The sequence below is a fragment of the Melospiza melodia genome, chromosome 20, assembly GCF_035770615.1.
Source record: "Melospiza melodia melodia isolate bMelMel2 chromosome 20, bMelMel2.pri, whole genome shotgun sequence".
In the NCBI taxonomy this organism is placed as follows: domain Eukaryota; kingdom Metazoa; phylum Chordata; class Aves; order Passeriformes; family Passerellidae; genus Melospiza; species Melospiza melodia.
This window is the reverse complement of record NC_086213.1, coordinates 15,144,447-15,161,572: the sequence shown is the minus strand read 5'-3', so window position 1 is coordinate 15,161,572 and position 17,126 is coordinate 15,144,447. Positions and strand designations below refer to the sequence as shown.

At 38.7% G+C, this 17,126-nt stretch overlaps 1 protein-coding gene across 2 annotated transcripts in view; it reads right to left on the bottom strand.

The window, feature by feature from the left end:
- SFSWAP (splicing factor SWAP) overlaps window positions 1–16,635 on the bottom strand; it is a 36,607-nt gene extending 19,972 nt beyond the window's left edge. Inside the window, exons 1-11 of one of the 2 annotated variants that reach the window (XM_063173277.1) lie at window positions 16,165–16,635; window positions 13,520–13,689; window positions 12,858–12,995; window positions 11,371–11,456; window positions 8,382–8,607; window positions 7,833–7,948; window positions 6,845–6,980; window positions 5,013–5,250; window positions 4,589–4,720; window positions 4,124–4,217; window positions 1,726–1,900 (exon numbers count right to left, since the gene is read on the bottom strand). In XM_063173277.1, coding sequence (XP_063029347.1) covers window positions 1,726–1,900; window positions 4,124–4,217; window positions 4,589–4,720; window positions 5,013–5,250; window positions 6,845–6,980; window positions 7,833–7,948; window positions 8,382–8,607; window positions 11,371–11,456; window positions 12,858–12,995; window positions 13,520–13,689; window positions 16,165–16,418 — 1,765 coding nt within the window. In that variant the 5' untranslated portion in view covers window positions 16,419–16,635. The remainder of the gene's footprint in view (window positions 1–1,725; window positions 1,901–4,123; window positions 4,218–4,588; window positions 4,721–5,012; window positions 5,251–6,844; window positions 6,981–7,832; window positions 7,949–8,381; window positions 8,608–11,370; window positions 11,457–12,857; window positions 12,996–13,519; window positions 13,690–16,164) is intronic. The other variant, XM_063173278.1, reaches the window with a different exon arrangement.
- Between the last annotated feature and the right edge of the window lie 491 nt (window positions 16,636–17,126).

The window sequence follows — 17,126 nt, the reverse complement described above, 5'->3', positions numbered from 1 at the left end:
CTCCTGCAGACTATGCCACAAAAAAAGTCATCATTCTATAACGCTAATTATTTTGGTGAAAAGGACAACATAATCCACTTTTGCCCTTTCTGTGTTTTTAAACAAACATGGGAAACTTCATTTGCAGTGTAAAGATCTCAAATAAAAAAAAAAAAACACCAAACAAAAACCCGGCACTAATCTCTAACCCATTTATAAAAAAAACCACTTTAAAGAAAAACGAATAGAAGAATTTAATTTTCACTACCTAGTACTGTACTGTCTGTTGCAATACTTATGTTCCTCAAGATGCTTTTTGCATATATGCCCTATGAAATTGCAATTAGGGAAATTTAAATACAGTAATTAAATTACATACCAGTTTATAAAAAATAAGCTTTGATTCTGGTAATAACAGGGTAAGGAAATAGACTCAGAAACAAAGAACTCCAGAATTCCAAGAGAAGAGGTAACTGTGATTTCCAATTTTTTCATGGGATTGAACAAATCCTAAAATGGGATTTTATTTCCTCAGAGGCAGAAGAAAAGTCTAGTATGGATGCTATGTCTGTCTTGGAGGCAAGTACCGCATTTAGGTTATAATAAAGTGGGATTTGTACCATATTAAAGGAAATGAAAATAAGTTTATAGGAATCAGATTGCCACAAAATGACTCATTGGTTATATTCCATTAAGTAAATTTGAGCAGATTACACTATTAAAGTCCAGGCTCCAGTTTGCCACTTATTGATAGCAGGACTACAGAAACAATACATATTTCTTGGTGTACATTGCAGCTCTTAATAAGGCATCTTTGAAGGCAGGGAAGATTGTTCCTTCTCCAGGGAAGCTACTCAAGCTGCTCAGAGAAGAAACTGCAGAGTCTGGAGAGTCAGACAGCCACAGCAAGGAGCCCAGTGTTTGCTGGTTGTGGAGGAAATGCGAGCACAGTGAGAAGCAAGAAGAGAGAATTCCAAGGAACCACAGGGAGTAGATAAAATTATCAGTAATTAGGTAAGCCACTCAGGCGGCAGGAAGTAAGTTTCCATTCATGGAAACCCAGTTAAAGAGTGCTTTTTCTATTTGTTTTTTACAGTGGCTTTCAGTTCCAGTTAAAAGATGCACATTTTTAAGTTTTACTGAAAATAAGAATTTTTAACATATCTTCTCCTGACAGGACAATAAATCAGCTCCCAGATATAAACAATAATTTCTGTAACTCAGGACACTAATAGTGTGCTAGCTAGCTTTGAGTGGCTTCCAGAGAGATCTTCCCATTTTGTCCCTCTGCTGCCATGACTGCAAGAGTAAAAACATTTCATTTAGAAAAGAAAAGGGCCTTTTCTTCCAGCATAACTAATGCATAACACAGGAAGAATGAGCAACAATGCATCCTCCACATGTATCCTTTCAAATAAGACCACTGCTTTTCTTTAGAATGAATGATTCCACTCTTCCACAAAACTTATAGCTGTCAAGTTGAAAATAACAAAAAAAGATTTTACTGGCATCACTGATGAAAGCCTTCAACTTTGCACAAAACTGAAGTAAAACAATTTATTGTGTCAGACCATAAACTGATAAGAAAGAAATATGAAAGCAAGCAAATTACTTATTGCAGACTTTTTTGATGCCTGCATTGAAAATGCATTTTTCACATGATGAAATTCTTTTCCCTACCTTCTTTTCTTTTTTTATGTATATGTTATGAAATATTTTCATGCCCAATAAATCATGTTTACATACCTTTCACCAGTTTACCATCACTGACAGCTTTAGAAGGAATATCCTTTTTAGCTCCTGGAATTCCCTTAGCACTTGGCTCAGATGCATCTTCAGGTGCATGTTCATCTGCAAATTGAGTCTCACTCGGTGTATCATTGGCAGTGTCTGCTGGAACATCTTCAGAAGAAGACACTCCCTTTTCAAAAGAAATTAGCAGAATTACTAACAGGATACTTATGAAATCATTAATACAATGTCTGTGGAGCTGCAGTTTTGTCAGCCATTTGAAAAATCACATTATCAGTCAATCACACTACAGGTGATGTTATATCAGTCAGCACTCATGACCATAATTCCGCCCCATGTCAACCCACAGGTTGTAAAACCTCCAGACCTACAGTAAGAACATGTTATTTTACAGCAAAAAAAAAAAAAAGTTCTTCAGCTGACACACTTCTGCCAAAACTGCTTTAAAACCGTATTTTTAAAATTAGACCCTAAAAGCATGTACTTCTTTTGTATATTTATTTAGGTCTTGATTTCCAGGGTCCCAAACCAAATCCATAAAGTCAATTCCAAGGGAGAGGGTGAAAGCTTGTGACACTTTTTCCTTATGTACAACTGCATGTAAATTTTTTGCAGAATCAGATTTCACAGGAATAATGTTTGATTTGTTCCAACATTCTGCTGAAGAACACTGGGCCTAGCAAGATTTTTTTTGTCACAACAGATGTGCTGAGATTTTCAAGGAGGTAAAGCATTACTGGTTCCACCATTACACGACTGAAACATTCAGCATGATTTCTAAACTCACATCAAAAAAAATTCAAGAAGGATATTATAGAACATTCAAAGTATTTGCATAGTGAGTTGTGTGATAACATCAAGTAATTCAACATAGTCAACCAAGAGTTTGGTTGCTCTGGCTGTTAAGCATACATGACATTGAAACTGAGACATTTAGCAGATCTTCCCTGCAGCCATTCCCTGACCAACAGAACAGATTTCTGAAGGTCCTCAAAGGGGAAAAGCACAATGAAATCAAGCACTTCACCCTGTATTTACTGAAGTCAGTAGTATGGTTTCTTATTAATTTTAATGGCCAAAAGGAAAAGCATCAGTTGCATTAGTTGCCTATACATACATTACTAGAGCATAAAGATAATATCAAAGTCATTATTTTAAGAAACTGAAGAGAATGGTATTATCTACAAAGCCATGCAGTACAAAAATATGCATTGCTATGCTTGACCTCAAGGGACTTAAACCAGTTTCAGTTTCTTTTTAGCTGTACTCATTTGAACATTTAAAATGAATCCTTTACACTATAATGCTTTGGTTAGTGTACAATTTCCCCCCAACTACATGTTAACAAGTCCTTATTAATTATGTAAGTATTATGAATTCAACCCACTGCTTTGCAAATAACACTTGGTAGAACAACAGTCAGCATTGTGGCACAGGACAATTTTGGTTGTAATTTATCAGCTGAGTAAGATCATATTTACCATGGCTTATCTTTATAAATAGTGTTTCCAAAACATTTTTTCACTATTAAAACAAAACATCAGACACAAGTGTTCCAAACAGCAACCATTATTGAATTTCTTCATTTTCCACAAAGCAATTCCGAGGAGTTTACCCACAGGCCTACCTTCTTCAGTTTAAGGCTCCCCAATCTAAGCCTTGAGATGACAAATGACATAGGGCCTAAAAAAAAAATAGCTCTTTCCCATGAAAAGTTAACATCAGATAATGTAGTTCTGATATTATTTGCAATTTTCTTTTCAGTAAGAGAACAATCTAATTATCTAACATGAGAATAGTTAAAAACATGGATGCCAAGTCTGGCTACCACTTTCTAATAACATGGACTAGAAGAAGCAAAGCAAGTAGGAAACTGCTGTGAGATTCTGAAGCTCCAGTATTGTTGCAGTCATGACTGGACACTAACAAAACCTGCCTCAGAAAAAGGCATGTCAGAAAGCTCCTCTAGCCTCTGTGCTACTGTTGTACAAAGAAGGTCGAGGCATATGGGAAGGTATGGGGGTTAAAAGCCATAGCTAACCCTTCTGACAGCAGAACACTAATCACAATCCTACAAAGCTCTAAACCTACACAAAGCATCTTTTCCCTCGTATAGAAAGCCAGAAGATTTTCAGGTTGTCATTTTATATTACAGCCACAGTGGACTGGCATATAGTAAAAAGCAAGAATTAAATATCACACCACCTCACAGATCCTTACTTTAATGCTGTACAAAACGAAAAAACTAAAAAAAGCATTCACATCCTTTGCTGATCAATTTCTTCCTAATTTAGCGTTTCACTTTTAAAATATCTCATGGTATGACAACTGGTAAGTCCTTTTCTCACGTTTACTGCATTTTTAATAGAAGTATGTATAAAAATACATGTACCTGGCAATTGTCACCACTCTCTTTTTGAAGGAAGAACTGTTTTTTAAATTCATAATATGCATTATACTGGTGCCATGGTTGCAGGAATTCAAACCTGTTGAAATAAAACTGAGCATGTGAAGATGCACATGAACACAGCTAATACTAACAATTCCTTACCATCTAGTCTTCTCTAGCAAATGGATTGTTATTTGATGTTTAGAAGCACTCATACTTAATCCTAAACTTCAGAGGATACGAATTCAGAGCATGCTTACTAGAGACATTTTTCACAGGTTGGTTGTTTTGATAACTTGAGCCATAATGCTTTCCCATTGCCATTAAGTATGTCCCTAAATTTCAATTAAACAAAAAAGCAAACAATAATACTCCTCTTCTCAAAACCTGCATGTCCTGCAATTTAATATCTTAAAAATTTAAAACCTTAGCTTTTGAAATAGCAGTTTAAACAATATTTTCTCTTACCTGAGATCATTCTTGGCACGAACACTAGTTTCAAATTTTACCCCATTCCTAGCAACATACTCAGCTAGCTTGTCAATAACAGGCTGGATATCTGGAGGTGGAGGTATAATGGCAACCACTGGAGCAATTGTGCTGAAAACATCACAAGTAAATGTTTTTTAAAAATAGAACAAAAATCTTTCAGAGTTTTGCTTTAACAAAAAAAAAAAAAAAACCCAAAAAACAAAAACAAACCCCTAAATAAACAAAAACCAAAACAAAGTCAACAAAAAATCCCTGAACAAACAATACAGAGATGTTTGCTCTCTTTGTTCATTGTGCTGTTAAAATAGCTTGATTCAATAACAGAACTCTTGCTAAGCACTCCGTATTGAAGTGCAGGAACACGACTCCCCCAATCAACAAGCAAATCTGTCCGAGGTACCTTGTAGATGTCGTGGTGGAAGCCAACCCAGTGGCGCTGTCAGTTGTGTCCGGGGGAGGCGGGGGTGTGGTACCGGGAGGGGGAGGAACCGTCGCTACCCCGGTAGTGCTGGACACAGTCACCCCTGGGGGCAGGGCGCTGTAGTAGGCAGCAACATCAATTCCCGGCGGCGGAGGCGCCAGGCAATAGGTGCCATCCGGGAGCATGTAGTAGCTGTAATACATGGCTGCCACAGTTGCTACAAAGACACATTTAAGAACAACTTCTAATTAGACGAAAACCACCCAACGCAATGCACTATTACATTAATACAAACACACTGAGAATCCGGATTCACACAACACACTATGAAATGGCATCTCATTTCTTGTGTAAAAAAAAAAAACCAACCAAACACAAGGCAAAAAAGGAAAGGCTCACATTAACAAATTTAGGATGAGTAAGAAATAAGTAGATTATGAGACAGAATGCAAATGTACTGAGGGTCATAGATGTGAATACAGAAGTGAACTAGAGTAGGCATATTTAAAAAGGAGCTAGTATGAAATCACACTTCCTAATCTAACTCATGTCTGGCAATTTAACTCCATTAAAACTATGTTTTCATTAAGAAGGAAATGTGCATATATTCAAAATTAGCATTAACAAACTAAACCACTAGAATCACTATACACATATTAAAGCCCTATATTATAGATATATATAATATATATAATATTATATATAGGAGACATATATAGGCGATACAATATTTCAAATTAATTACAGTAAGAGTTTGCACTTCTAGAAGCAAGGTTTAATCAATGGACTAGATTTCAATTAATTATTATCTTAAAAGTTTCATAAACATTCTCATGTGGCAGTATTTACTTTCTTCAAAGAATAAATTGTAATGAGAACAGAATAAAGTTCTGTTAAGTTTTAAAAGCAGGGAGAGGAGCTGCAAACTGACCTAGTTTTGGTACTAAATTATAATCTCCCAGTTTCTATCATATACGTTTAGGTTCAAACCTGACATGAAAGTAATCAAAAAGCTGACTAGCTCTGCTCTATTAAGATACTTATTCTGATTTTTTTCTTTCTTGAAATAACAGGTGATTTTCAATTTCTTCACAGAAATCTTACTTTGATTTTAAGATTCCCTTATGGTACAGTTTTAAATACAAATTACTTCCTTGCATATACACATTACACTGACAACACCTGTAATCCTTTGGGGGTTCTGAATCTATGATGCATAAAAATCAACTCAGTTATTATGGTGATAACTGAACTGCAGCAACGCTGCTGAAAAACCAAGAACTCAATCAGCACCACACTGGTCATTACTTACAAATGTATAATAACATGAAACTCTACTGTAGCGAAGGCTTCACTACAAATTTTCTTATATCTCAGTAGCGTCATATTGTCAGTCCCATAAATTAAAGGGTAAGTTGCATTTCTATATTTAAGGAATCAAGGACTTTCAGAATTCTGAAAGCTGAAAAGAATTAAGAGGCACACAAACTCATTTAAGCTTGACTATCTTTTTAAGTATCAGAATTTACAAAATCTGCAAGAACAAAATAATATAATAATAAGGGTATTGTTCTAAACTTACTCACAGACGGGAGACTTGGCTTCCTGCCTGCTCACCCCCCCCCCACCATTCCTGGTTTCCCTGAGCTGCCACTCAACAGATACTCAGAATAGAACTTCAAAAATTCAGGAGATTGCAAAAGAACTAACACACAGGATGAAGCATGAAGCCAAATTTATTCTCTTCTCACCAGCATCCACACACAATTCATCAAAACACACCACCAGCTGCCTCCTCACAAAGCACTTACAATCAGAGGAATATTCTGCCTGTGATGTCTGCACAGCTGCCCCGTCTGTTGACTGTGGAGTAGATGAATTATTATCTGATTGTGCTTTGCGCACCAGTGCTGCAAGGGGGTGATCAGGGTCTACCACCTTCAAAGGCTGAAAGTATTTTGAAGTAGGAAAAAAGATTAAAATTGGAAGTACATATTTTAAGAACAGTAGCATCAACATATTTGGGAAAGCAAATTTATCTATGTTAATAGACATCAGTAATTATGTGCAAACCCTGAAGTTACTGTTTTTGTAGCTCTCACATCCGAATCAATGTATTTGAAAATAAGTAAAAAACAAGACAAAATCATTTTCATGTAAACAGAAATTAATGACAGAAACAAAAAAAATGGTTATTACTGTTAGCCAATGACTGCCATGTCTGGGATAAGGCACAAAACCTGCCTTGTCTAAATATCAGACAGCATCACAGCCATTCCTCTGAAAGCCTCAGATACATACAACTGTCTGTCACTCCTATTATTCCATTGCTGCTCAGTCTCAGAAAATAAAAACAACTAACATTTAGCAAAATTTACATGTAATGAGTGCAAATTCTGGTGAACTATTTATTTGCTGGAACTGTTATTTCATGTCAACATTTTATCTACTAAAACCTAAGAAGAAAAAGATATCTCTCTCAGCTTATATACAGAAGACATTAAATACCTTAATCTCTTTGCTTCAACACAGGTTCTGTAGGATAAATCCTTGAGTGGTGCCCTCAATACCAGAGGGCATCAGAAACAGAAATCTAATTCCTTGGAAATGTAAAAATAACAAATTGTGTACTAGAGAAAAGGTAACTCAAAAGTTTACCAAAACAGACTTAAATTACAGTCCAAAAAGAACCCCAGACCTCTGTCCATAAAAGACCTGAGCACCTGCATATTAGAATTTTTGTGTCCATGAATCAGGTGTTTTACAAAATAAAAAGGTAATTTTAATAATGTCAAGTACCTTCATGAGCTCTTCAAGCCTACTGCATTTTTTAGATGCAAAAAGACTTGGATGAAGATAATTTCCATCATCGTCATCATCATCATCATCATCTTCCTCAGATTTGACTTTCGAGTCTAAATAAAAGCAAAGTCTGAATTTTATTTGGGTTTGCTATGACCTTGCTTTGGGGGAGAATGATGATACAGGACAAGCATGAATTCTTAGGAAAGCATCATTCATATACATCAGCTTAGTCACAAAAGCATAGTTCCAAGATATTGCCCAACATCAATAAAACTGAACCCTAAATAGACAGACCAACCTTCGGTTGGACTTGAGCTATATGACTGTTCCTAAAACTTCCACATCATAGCAGCTCCTGTAGCTGAAAGTTTCCACAAACAATATTTTTTTCTTTAAATCTCCAATGTAAGCAAAATTTTGATTCATCACATCAATCTCAGCTGCAGTGGAATTCCAGAAAAACGTGGCTATTCTAACAAAATGACCAGCATCTGTTTCACTGATTCCCATCCTGAAGCCAGCATTTCCTAAGGAAAAACTCACGTTTTTTCTCGTCAGCTTTACTTTCCGAAGGAGCCGCATAGCGTCCTTCCTTCATGGCCTTCTGGATGAATTTGTAGTAGGGATTGAGGTAGTGATCAAACCGCAGAAAGTCAAACTGGGAGTTGCGTGCTTGCTTGGCTTTCAGCATGATCTCAAACTGGGCTCCCTGCTTGCACACAAAGTTTGCAGTTCGCTCAATGATCGCATGCATTTTTGCCGTTGGTGGCTGTGAAAGTAAAATAAGACATATTTGTATTTTCATAAGCAGCTTGTACAGTGTGTTAGAACTCCAAAGGGAATGAGAAAATAGTTCCCTGTCCTTCTCGGCTTTCTTTAGCAACTTAAGTTTCATAATCACTTAAAACTAGTGATAGTACATCAGCCCTAAAAAAATAACCAAAACAGTCCCAAACTTCCTCAGCTGCTCAATCCATTCCTTTTGCAAGATCCTCTTCTTTTACCAGCACAGCTGTTTCTGCATTGAACACCAAACTGAAGAGGGCAACAGATCCTGGATGACCTTGGTGTTACAATATCTCAAGGTGCTCTGAACACTCAACATGTACGGTTTCCTTCCCACAAGCTGTCCTTAATTCTGTTATCTCTGAATGCACAAACATTGCTCCCTAACTAGAAATTTCTTACTTCATATTTGTTTGGGAAGAACATGTTGCCTCTCAAGACCAACATCCAAACTACAATTCCCACGTCCATTCCCTTAAGAGTCATTGAAAGCTCCATCAATAAAGCAAAAGATAAAGTAAATAAAGTTTAGCAGCATCCTTGCTTTTTCACTCCAGAAATCCCTAGGGAGCAGTGTGATATGAAACCCAAGATGTGAAGAGAACAGGAGTACAGTTAAAGAATGAATGAACATTAGTCACTGCTTTTAATCTCGTACTCAGCTGTTTCATCCTGTACTCAGTAAACTGTAAAAAAACAATCTGTGTGCCTATGAAGACTGGAGTGTCACATTAATTTGGTTTAGCTCTGCATTTTTACTGCACAGATAACCGGCTACGTTGCAAACCTCAGAAAATGTTTCTCAGAAGACTGGAAACACTTGAGACAAAGGTGCTCCATGTAGGGAAAAATCTGAATACTATCAAACAGTCCAATTTTAAAAGCTGTTTTCTGCCAATTGAATCATTTACCAGGACATGTTCAATATGAAAAATGACTGGCTGTTTCAAGTTTTATTTGTCCTGCTAAAACCACAGCAAATATTCCTTTAATGAGAGGCAATGAGGTTCTTAAACTTGTAACATTTTGTGCATTATCAGTTTCACATCATGTATCAAGTTTTTCTCTATCTCTCCTCAGAAGTTATTAAGCAGAAATTTCCTCTAACAGGCCACTTCAAGAGCATCCACAGACTTCTTAAAGTGCCCTGGTGAAGAACAACCATCTTTGCCCATTATCACTTTAAAGTAGTGGAAGACCTTTGACCTGCTTCTCACAGCTCTTCCATTCTAAACTCCAGAATGATATTACTGCTGCAACTGGAGCTCCCATAGACTGAACATTCCATAGTTCTTTTTTTTGCTGCCTGGCTTGTCTTCACCAAATATTTCCACTTTGCATTGATCTCTATTACAGGAGATATAAAGTATGTGTCTTTATTGAACTGCACCTTGCAGACTGGGAGCAAAGTCTCCCAGTCTAGCAAGCTGATTCTCAAATTTCTTAAATTTAAACAGAATAAATATCTTCCATGGTAAAGCTGAATGACTTGAATAGAACAGCAACAACAAATTAAGGCTTACAAAAAAAATTCTCACAATTCCCAATCCAAGGTTAAGTATACACTCCTTTCAGAGCTGCTGTCTAGACATTTTGATGCTTGCTGGGTTTATTTTTATTTTAATCAAAACCAAATACACCTCTATTTGCTTTCTTTTTATGTGAATATACTGGAGTCCAACAGCTGACTGAGAAATTACTTTAGTAAGCCCCACACTACACTAGGCAATGTAAATAGGAAATACAGTCTAAATTTCAGAAAAAAACTCAAGCCAGGCAGCTATCTAAACCAACACTCTTTCACCAGCAGGTAAGTTTTGGAAACAGTTTCAAAATGCAAAATAAGAACCTTTTCTCTGAAAACTGAAGGTTCTTTAAATAAAAGCTAACGAAAAATAGAAACACACAAATACTCTGTGGTCAGTATTAGTTATTCTAAAGGCATGTTCTGAGTCTTCACTGGCCAACGTTATCAAGGTGAGAATACCAAGCTGAGCCCACAACTAAATTAACACTTTCATGACCACAGTTATACAAGAAAGAATATGACCTGATTTTCCAGCATCTTTTATGAAACTTGAAATACATTGAAAACCCCTATAATTCGATCTGTACTCAAGCAGGTGTCTGTTCAGCTCCCTTCAAGAACAATACACAAGTCCAATTAAGTCTATAGAACACAGCAAATTCTAGCAACATCACATGAAGGAAGGTGCTTCTATATTCTAATACTTTCAAGGTATTTCAGACTTTGCTAGAAATAAATTACTGTTTTTCTCCTCGAATATGCTAGTTTTATATACAGCATTAAGAATTGATCAGTTCCTATCCCCTTCAGACTGGGACCCAATTAAAAAGATTCTAGAAAAGAATTCTTGAACACAAGCGAACTTTTAGTTTAATGGTCCTTTATGTTTGGAATGTTGAATCTTACATCTCAGCAAGCATCCATTCCAAGAACAACTGCCTCTTCTCTGCATTAGCTAAAATAATATCACAAGTGATACCAAATGCACTTAGCATAAGCACAGCAATCATTTCAGTGTGAAAAAGAAGATTCAAGGGTGTTCACGGAACTCAAGAGTTCACAACAGAACACCTGAAATTAACTTACTACATCAGAATAATTTAAAATGTACCACACTAAAAGTAAATTGAAAAAAAAAATGAACCCAACCACCAAACAAAGCACCATCAACTGCTCAAAAGCTGGCAGAAGTGTAGGCTGCATTACATGCACACATACCAGTTCCACATCAGAGGGTACATTCAGTCCTGGAGGGGCAACAAAAGGTTCCTCATTTTCCTCTGTATTTTCTGTCTGAGCCATTTCTGCAAGAAATGCCAGAACAAAGTATTTAGGAAAAAAACAAAGTACACAAATGCTTAAAATTTTTTGAAATAAAATATTTCTAAAGTGATGTGCAATCAAGGAACTAATCAAATGCAGCTATATAAACTGCATTTATACTGAAGACATTTAAACATGGTTTAAAAGAATAACATGTATTACAGTCCACTACTTGATGTAGCAGAAATATTCCTCTGAAAATACTTTGCTTTACAGATTTTTATAATAATTGAAGTTAAAAGTTTACTTCTTAAAAATCTTATGGTATTATCTATTCCACTAGCCTTAAGAGAAATTGTATTCCCCTTTTCCCCTGACAGATTAGAACAAGTGCAGGAACACCTGACCATGGGAGCTGTGGAAACAGAACAACCTCGTAAGGAATGAGATGACCCAGTAATTACTGAGGACAAACCATGCAACAAGGGGAATTCACTTTTTTGGTTACTTTCTAGTGAGTTTGGTTTTGTTATGTTTTTTGTAATGAACTCAAATAGTTTAACTCCACAAAGGTACAGAGAAATTTTAGCAGCCAAGAAAGAAGGAAAGAGCCACAGACAAGAAGAATATACTGTTTCTTTTGGCAGCAGCTCCAGCTAACAGTATGTGGTTATAGGGTCTTAAACAAATTAATTAAACCCCAGAAAAGACAATCAATTCTGCTTCAGTACAAAAGTACACAATCTCTCAGACACAGCAAAAAACACTTAAATAAACTTTAGCACCTAAAATGATCTTGCACTGCAACTTGGAGGGAAAAAAACACATATCACAGTAACCCACCAAGATATAATTGAGCAACCCAATTGTTAATTAAACAATCCTCACTTTACTAAGACATAGTTCAACAACATTTGAAACCTTCCTAAAGAATGTATGACAAAAATATGAAGTTACTGGAATTATAGATGACAACATGACAACTGAATTCTGTATTTTTGAGGTCATGGAGCAGGGCACACTAAGCTGAAGACAGACTCATTTATAGCAATTAAGATGACAAAAGCAGAACTTAGAAATTTACATTCTTATTAATTATTATTTTATGCTTGCAGTGATATTTTTCATCTTGACTGAGAAACACAGTGTTAGCAGACAGCCAATGTAAGGAATTACTATTTATTTCTGTTAAGAATCGTCATGACAGCAGAGTTAAATTCCACGACTACTGCAGTACTGACTGTACCATAGCAGGAAAACATTTTTAAGCTCAAAGAGAACAAAGTCTTCAAAACTCAGTAACAGAGTACCATAAAGACTGATGAAATGTTCTCAGAATTTTTAACTGCTTTTTAATAGCACATATATTTTAAACACTCAACTGCAAGACAGAAGTGCTATGTCCCCCCTTTCAATTAACCCTTGTTATTTTAACCCCATACCTCTTTGTCTTGCAGGCTGATGCTCCTCCTCTTCAGTGGGTTCTGAAGGGTCATAATAATCACTGCCATAACGGAATCCCACTGCATTATAGGTACCATCCTCTGCCAAAGCTTCACTGAGTCTTTTATATTCCTCCTCTTGAACAAAAATACAATTGCCAACATTAGAACATGTTCAGAAGCTAATGTATTTTTAAAAATGTAATATTTCTTACTTTAGTTTTTAAATAAGAACTTTTCTCCTGATCACTTTAGCTGTCATTAAAAATGGAACAGAAAAACAAGTATGTACACATGCTGACCATTTATTTATTTCTTCTCGAAGAGACACAGGCTGTGGATTAAGACATGCTAATGCAATTATGCATATAAAAGCACAGAATTTCCTTTAAACAACACTAAAAATGAAGAAGAATCTGTTTATTTTGGGGGGGTCTGAAATCCCAGTCTGCCCTCAGAATCTGGGCAATTTCTCTGTGGATCTACAGTTAAACTATCCTAGAGTCCTCTCACATACGCAGAGACTCCTGTTTTTCGAATCCACTGGGTACTGTCAAGATAATATCAGAAAAAGAGAGTATAAAATTAGGAGTAAATTTAGTTTCATAATAATTTATTTAAACCTGCTTTTTTAAATAACCATGTTATTCCTTGAGCAATACCTTGCCTTGCCTCCTCCTCAAGCAAGTCCGTATGCAAGGCTAAATACCTCTCTTCATCACAGAGGGCTTCTATTCTAGCCTCCTCTTCGGACAATTGATAATCTCTGTTCCAGGTGGAATACTCAGCATCATATTCAGAAAGGTCATGCAGGTGACCACGCCCATCATACCTGCAGGATGAAACAGCTGGTCAATGCAAAGAACTTAGGGCTTGGGTTTATGCGACTACTTAAATACTTACCCAATAAAAATGAAAAAAAAAAAAAACAACTTATATGTTAATGCATACTCCCTTTTAGAAGTTACAATTAATTTTGCTAATCATTTGTCACCAACTATCGAAAATTTGTTTAATAGTCTAAATTCCTCTCAAAGAAACTAATAAATTATTACAATTAAAGCCAAAGGTATCCTTTAATAGTTTAAGTGAGATCCACTTCCTTAACAGCTCTTACCGTACGTGCTTCAACCAACCAATCAATGCCACTTGCAAAATACGTTTTTCTGGAAAGTCAAATAGCTTACATTCACACAAACCCGAGTACATAAATACCTATCCGTAAGAACCAAACGGTCGAAATTTCCTCGCTTCTTTCTGCTAGTCCCGAACTCTCAGGAGAAATCTTCACCATAGAAACTTGCGTCCATTGGAGGTAAAATCATGGCTAGGCTCGGCCCCTAGCCATTTGGCTGAGGAAATAAGTTCTGGGTTATGTGATAGAGAGACACACATACATAGGAACAGTAACATAAACATGCAATTTAAGGAGGTTCACCGCAAAATCGGCAAAGATCAAAGATGTACAGTTCCTTTCTACTACGAAATCACTTTATTTGCAGGAAAAGCACTGCATTGGGATAATGTTTACGCATCAGTAAGAGAAACTGATTGGAAAGTAAAGTGACAGTAAGCTTGACTCCGCTGAGGTGTCTTCCCACACACAACTCTTGACTTGTGCCAACTTGCTAGACCAAAAACAAAGAAAGTAAATATTCTTATAGCAAAAAGCAAATGAAACATAGGTCTGGTTAATCAAGCTCTGTCCACAGGAAAATCTGAACCCAAGTCTTCTCATAGCAATGTGCTTTTCTCAAAATGGTGAAAATGAAGACTTCCTGCTGCTGGAGATAAAAGGAATCTAAGCTTCCAAAGGAGTTTATAAGATTAGCAATTGCAAGCTGCCTTAACTCACAAATGTACTGTTATTTGGTATTTCAGTATGTGTGCACAGACATGCACATACTTAGTGTTTGCTCCCTACAATTTCTGTAACACCTGTGAACAGGGCTCTGCTGCAGAGCACCCCAAAATCCGCCTCTACCTATGAATGAGATCAATCACAGTAATTACTTTTAGTTATTATTTTTGATTTTTTAGAAGTGTGCAACACAACACTTCCACTGCTGTGTAAGTGAGAAATGAAACAAAACCACAAATATTTATGGTTGCTTTGTCCTGCCTTCGTGTCTATGTCAATTTAACAAATTTATTTCAATGATGATGGTCACTACTGGAGTAAGCACCAAAACAGTGCAAGGGCACTTTCTTTTTTCTCCAGTCCTATGGAAGGCAATCAAAAGACCTTCCCCTACTGACATTTTTCCAAAACAAATATGGTTTTAAGTCAAAATAAGAAAATCCTGTCTAGCACTAAAGCAGTGATGAAACTGAGGGAACAAATATCTATAGTATGTTATGTGAGCCTTTTCAAACCAAAATCCTTCCATCTTTCCCACTGAGGTTTTCAGGGTCAGCCACAACTTGTAATTATTCCTTCAGTGCTCCACTCAAACATAACCAACCTGATCTCTCATCTTCACTTTGTCCAACAAAACATTCAGGTAACCTTTTCTGAATGAGTTTATTTCCAAATCCCACCCTGCAATGCTGAAACAACTCAAGAGACCAGAAGAAACATCAAAGCAGATTCTATTACTTTCTGCGGCCACGAACCTGGACCTACGGCAGAACAAACCAAGAAGCCAGCCCTGACATAAAATTTCAAGAGCAAGCACCCAAAATCAAATCCATTCTGTCTGATGCAGTAAATCATGGCACCAGGAAAAGTAAAGAGACCAAGAACTACTTTTGGGGTGTCCCATCAACAGCCTGCAGCCAGATTATGTACGAGAAACAGGAAATCCCCATTTTCTTTAAGATGGATAAACACCTTTGCACTCCCAACACTGCCCCATTCTCACCTACAGAACACACAATGTGCCTAATAAATACTCCGACAATCAGGCTCCCTTGGATTCCAAGTGAAAAAAAGAGGATGTTTGTGGTTTGCACTGAAAAGGAACAGATCATTCCCACTCTCCACCCTGCCGAACCTGCCTTGACAAGCGGAGCAGAAAGACCCATCGCACGCTGACTGCCAGGAGGAGAGGGATCTCCCAGCGCTGCGAGAGCGGGAAACCCCAAGTTCCCGCAGACGGGGGGCCTGCAGCGTTCCCAGAGCACCCTCGGAGCGCTGTGCCGGGAGCAGCTGCCTCCAGCCTCGCCACGGAAGATCCCGACGCACCTGCCAGAGCGAGCCGTCTGCTCAACCCCCGCCCTCACTGCCCACAGCACAAGGGGGGGAACAGAAAGAGGCTATCACAGGAGATCTCGCAGCACAGTCTGGGGGTTGTGTTACACCGACCTATCGATCATGATCTTGGGGTCTCCCATCCAAGGAATAAGGTGTCGCCCCTGCTCCTGGTACTGAGCCTTCTCATCATCCCGAAACAGCTTGCAGGCATAGCCGAACACCAGCAGCTCCACACGGCTACTCCCGCCTCCACCTCCACCTCCTCCGGGGGGGCCGGGCACCGTTCCCCCGCCTGACAACAACATTAGGGGCGGCGGGCCTGCTTCTTCTGCAGTCCGTCGAGACCCTCCGAGCCCTCCGTACATCACCGGAGAGCGCAGCGAGGCGAAGGCGGCTCGCAGGAGCACCGACTGTCCGAGCAGCGAGTCCCCGCACGGCCAGGCCCGCGCTAAAGCCCCCGGCCGCAGAGCACCACAGCCGCCATCACCCGAAACAAAATGGCGACGCTTCCGGTTCCGCTGGAGGCGCAGGGACGGGCTGGCTTTTGGCGACGGCAGATTCGAATCAAGTTCCGGCAGCCCGAATGTTAAATCCGAGGATAACGTGACTCCGCAGTACCGGCGAGGACACTACGCGCTCACTGACAACGGTCGAGGCCCGGCGGGACGGTGGAGCCATGGGCGCGGCCTGACGAAAGTGCAGCACGGCGGAGGGCGGGGCGGTGCCGCCCGGCGCGCTGAGGGCCCGAGGCGGGCGGGGAGCGGCGGGCTCCGCCGGAGCGGGCTCGAGGAGCTTAAAAACAAAACCGAAACAAATCCTGGTGTCCGCCGCGCTGCTTTGGAGCCCCAGCGGAGGCTGAGGGGCTCAAGGCAGTGCAAGGATCTGCGGCACAAAGCGGGCATCAACCTCAGGCTGCGCCCATGAAGCTCGAGGGGAAAGCCTGGGAGGCAGGGTGGGAATCACAGAATCCATGCGGTTGGGAAAAGAGCTCTGAGACCATCGAATCCAATCTATGACCGAACACCACCTTATCAAGCAGACCAGGGCACCGAGTGCCACGTCCAGTCTTTGAA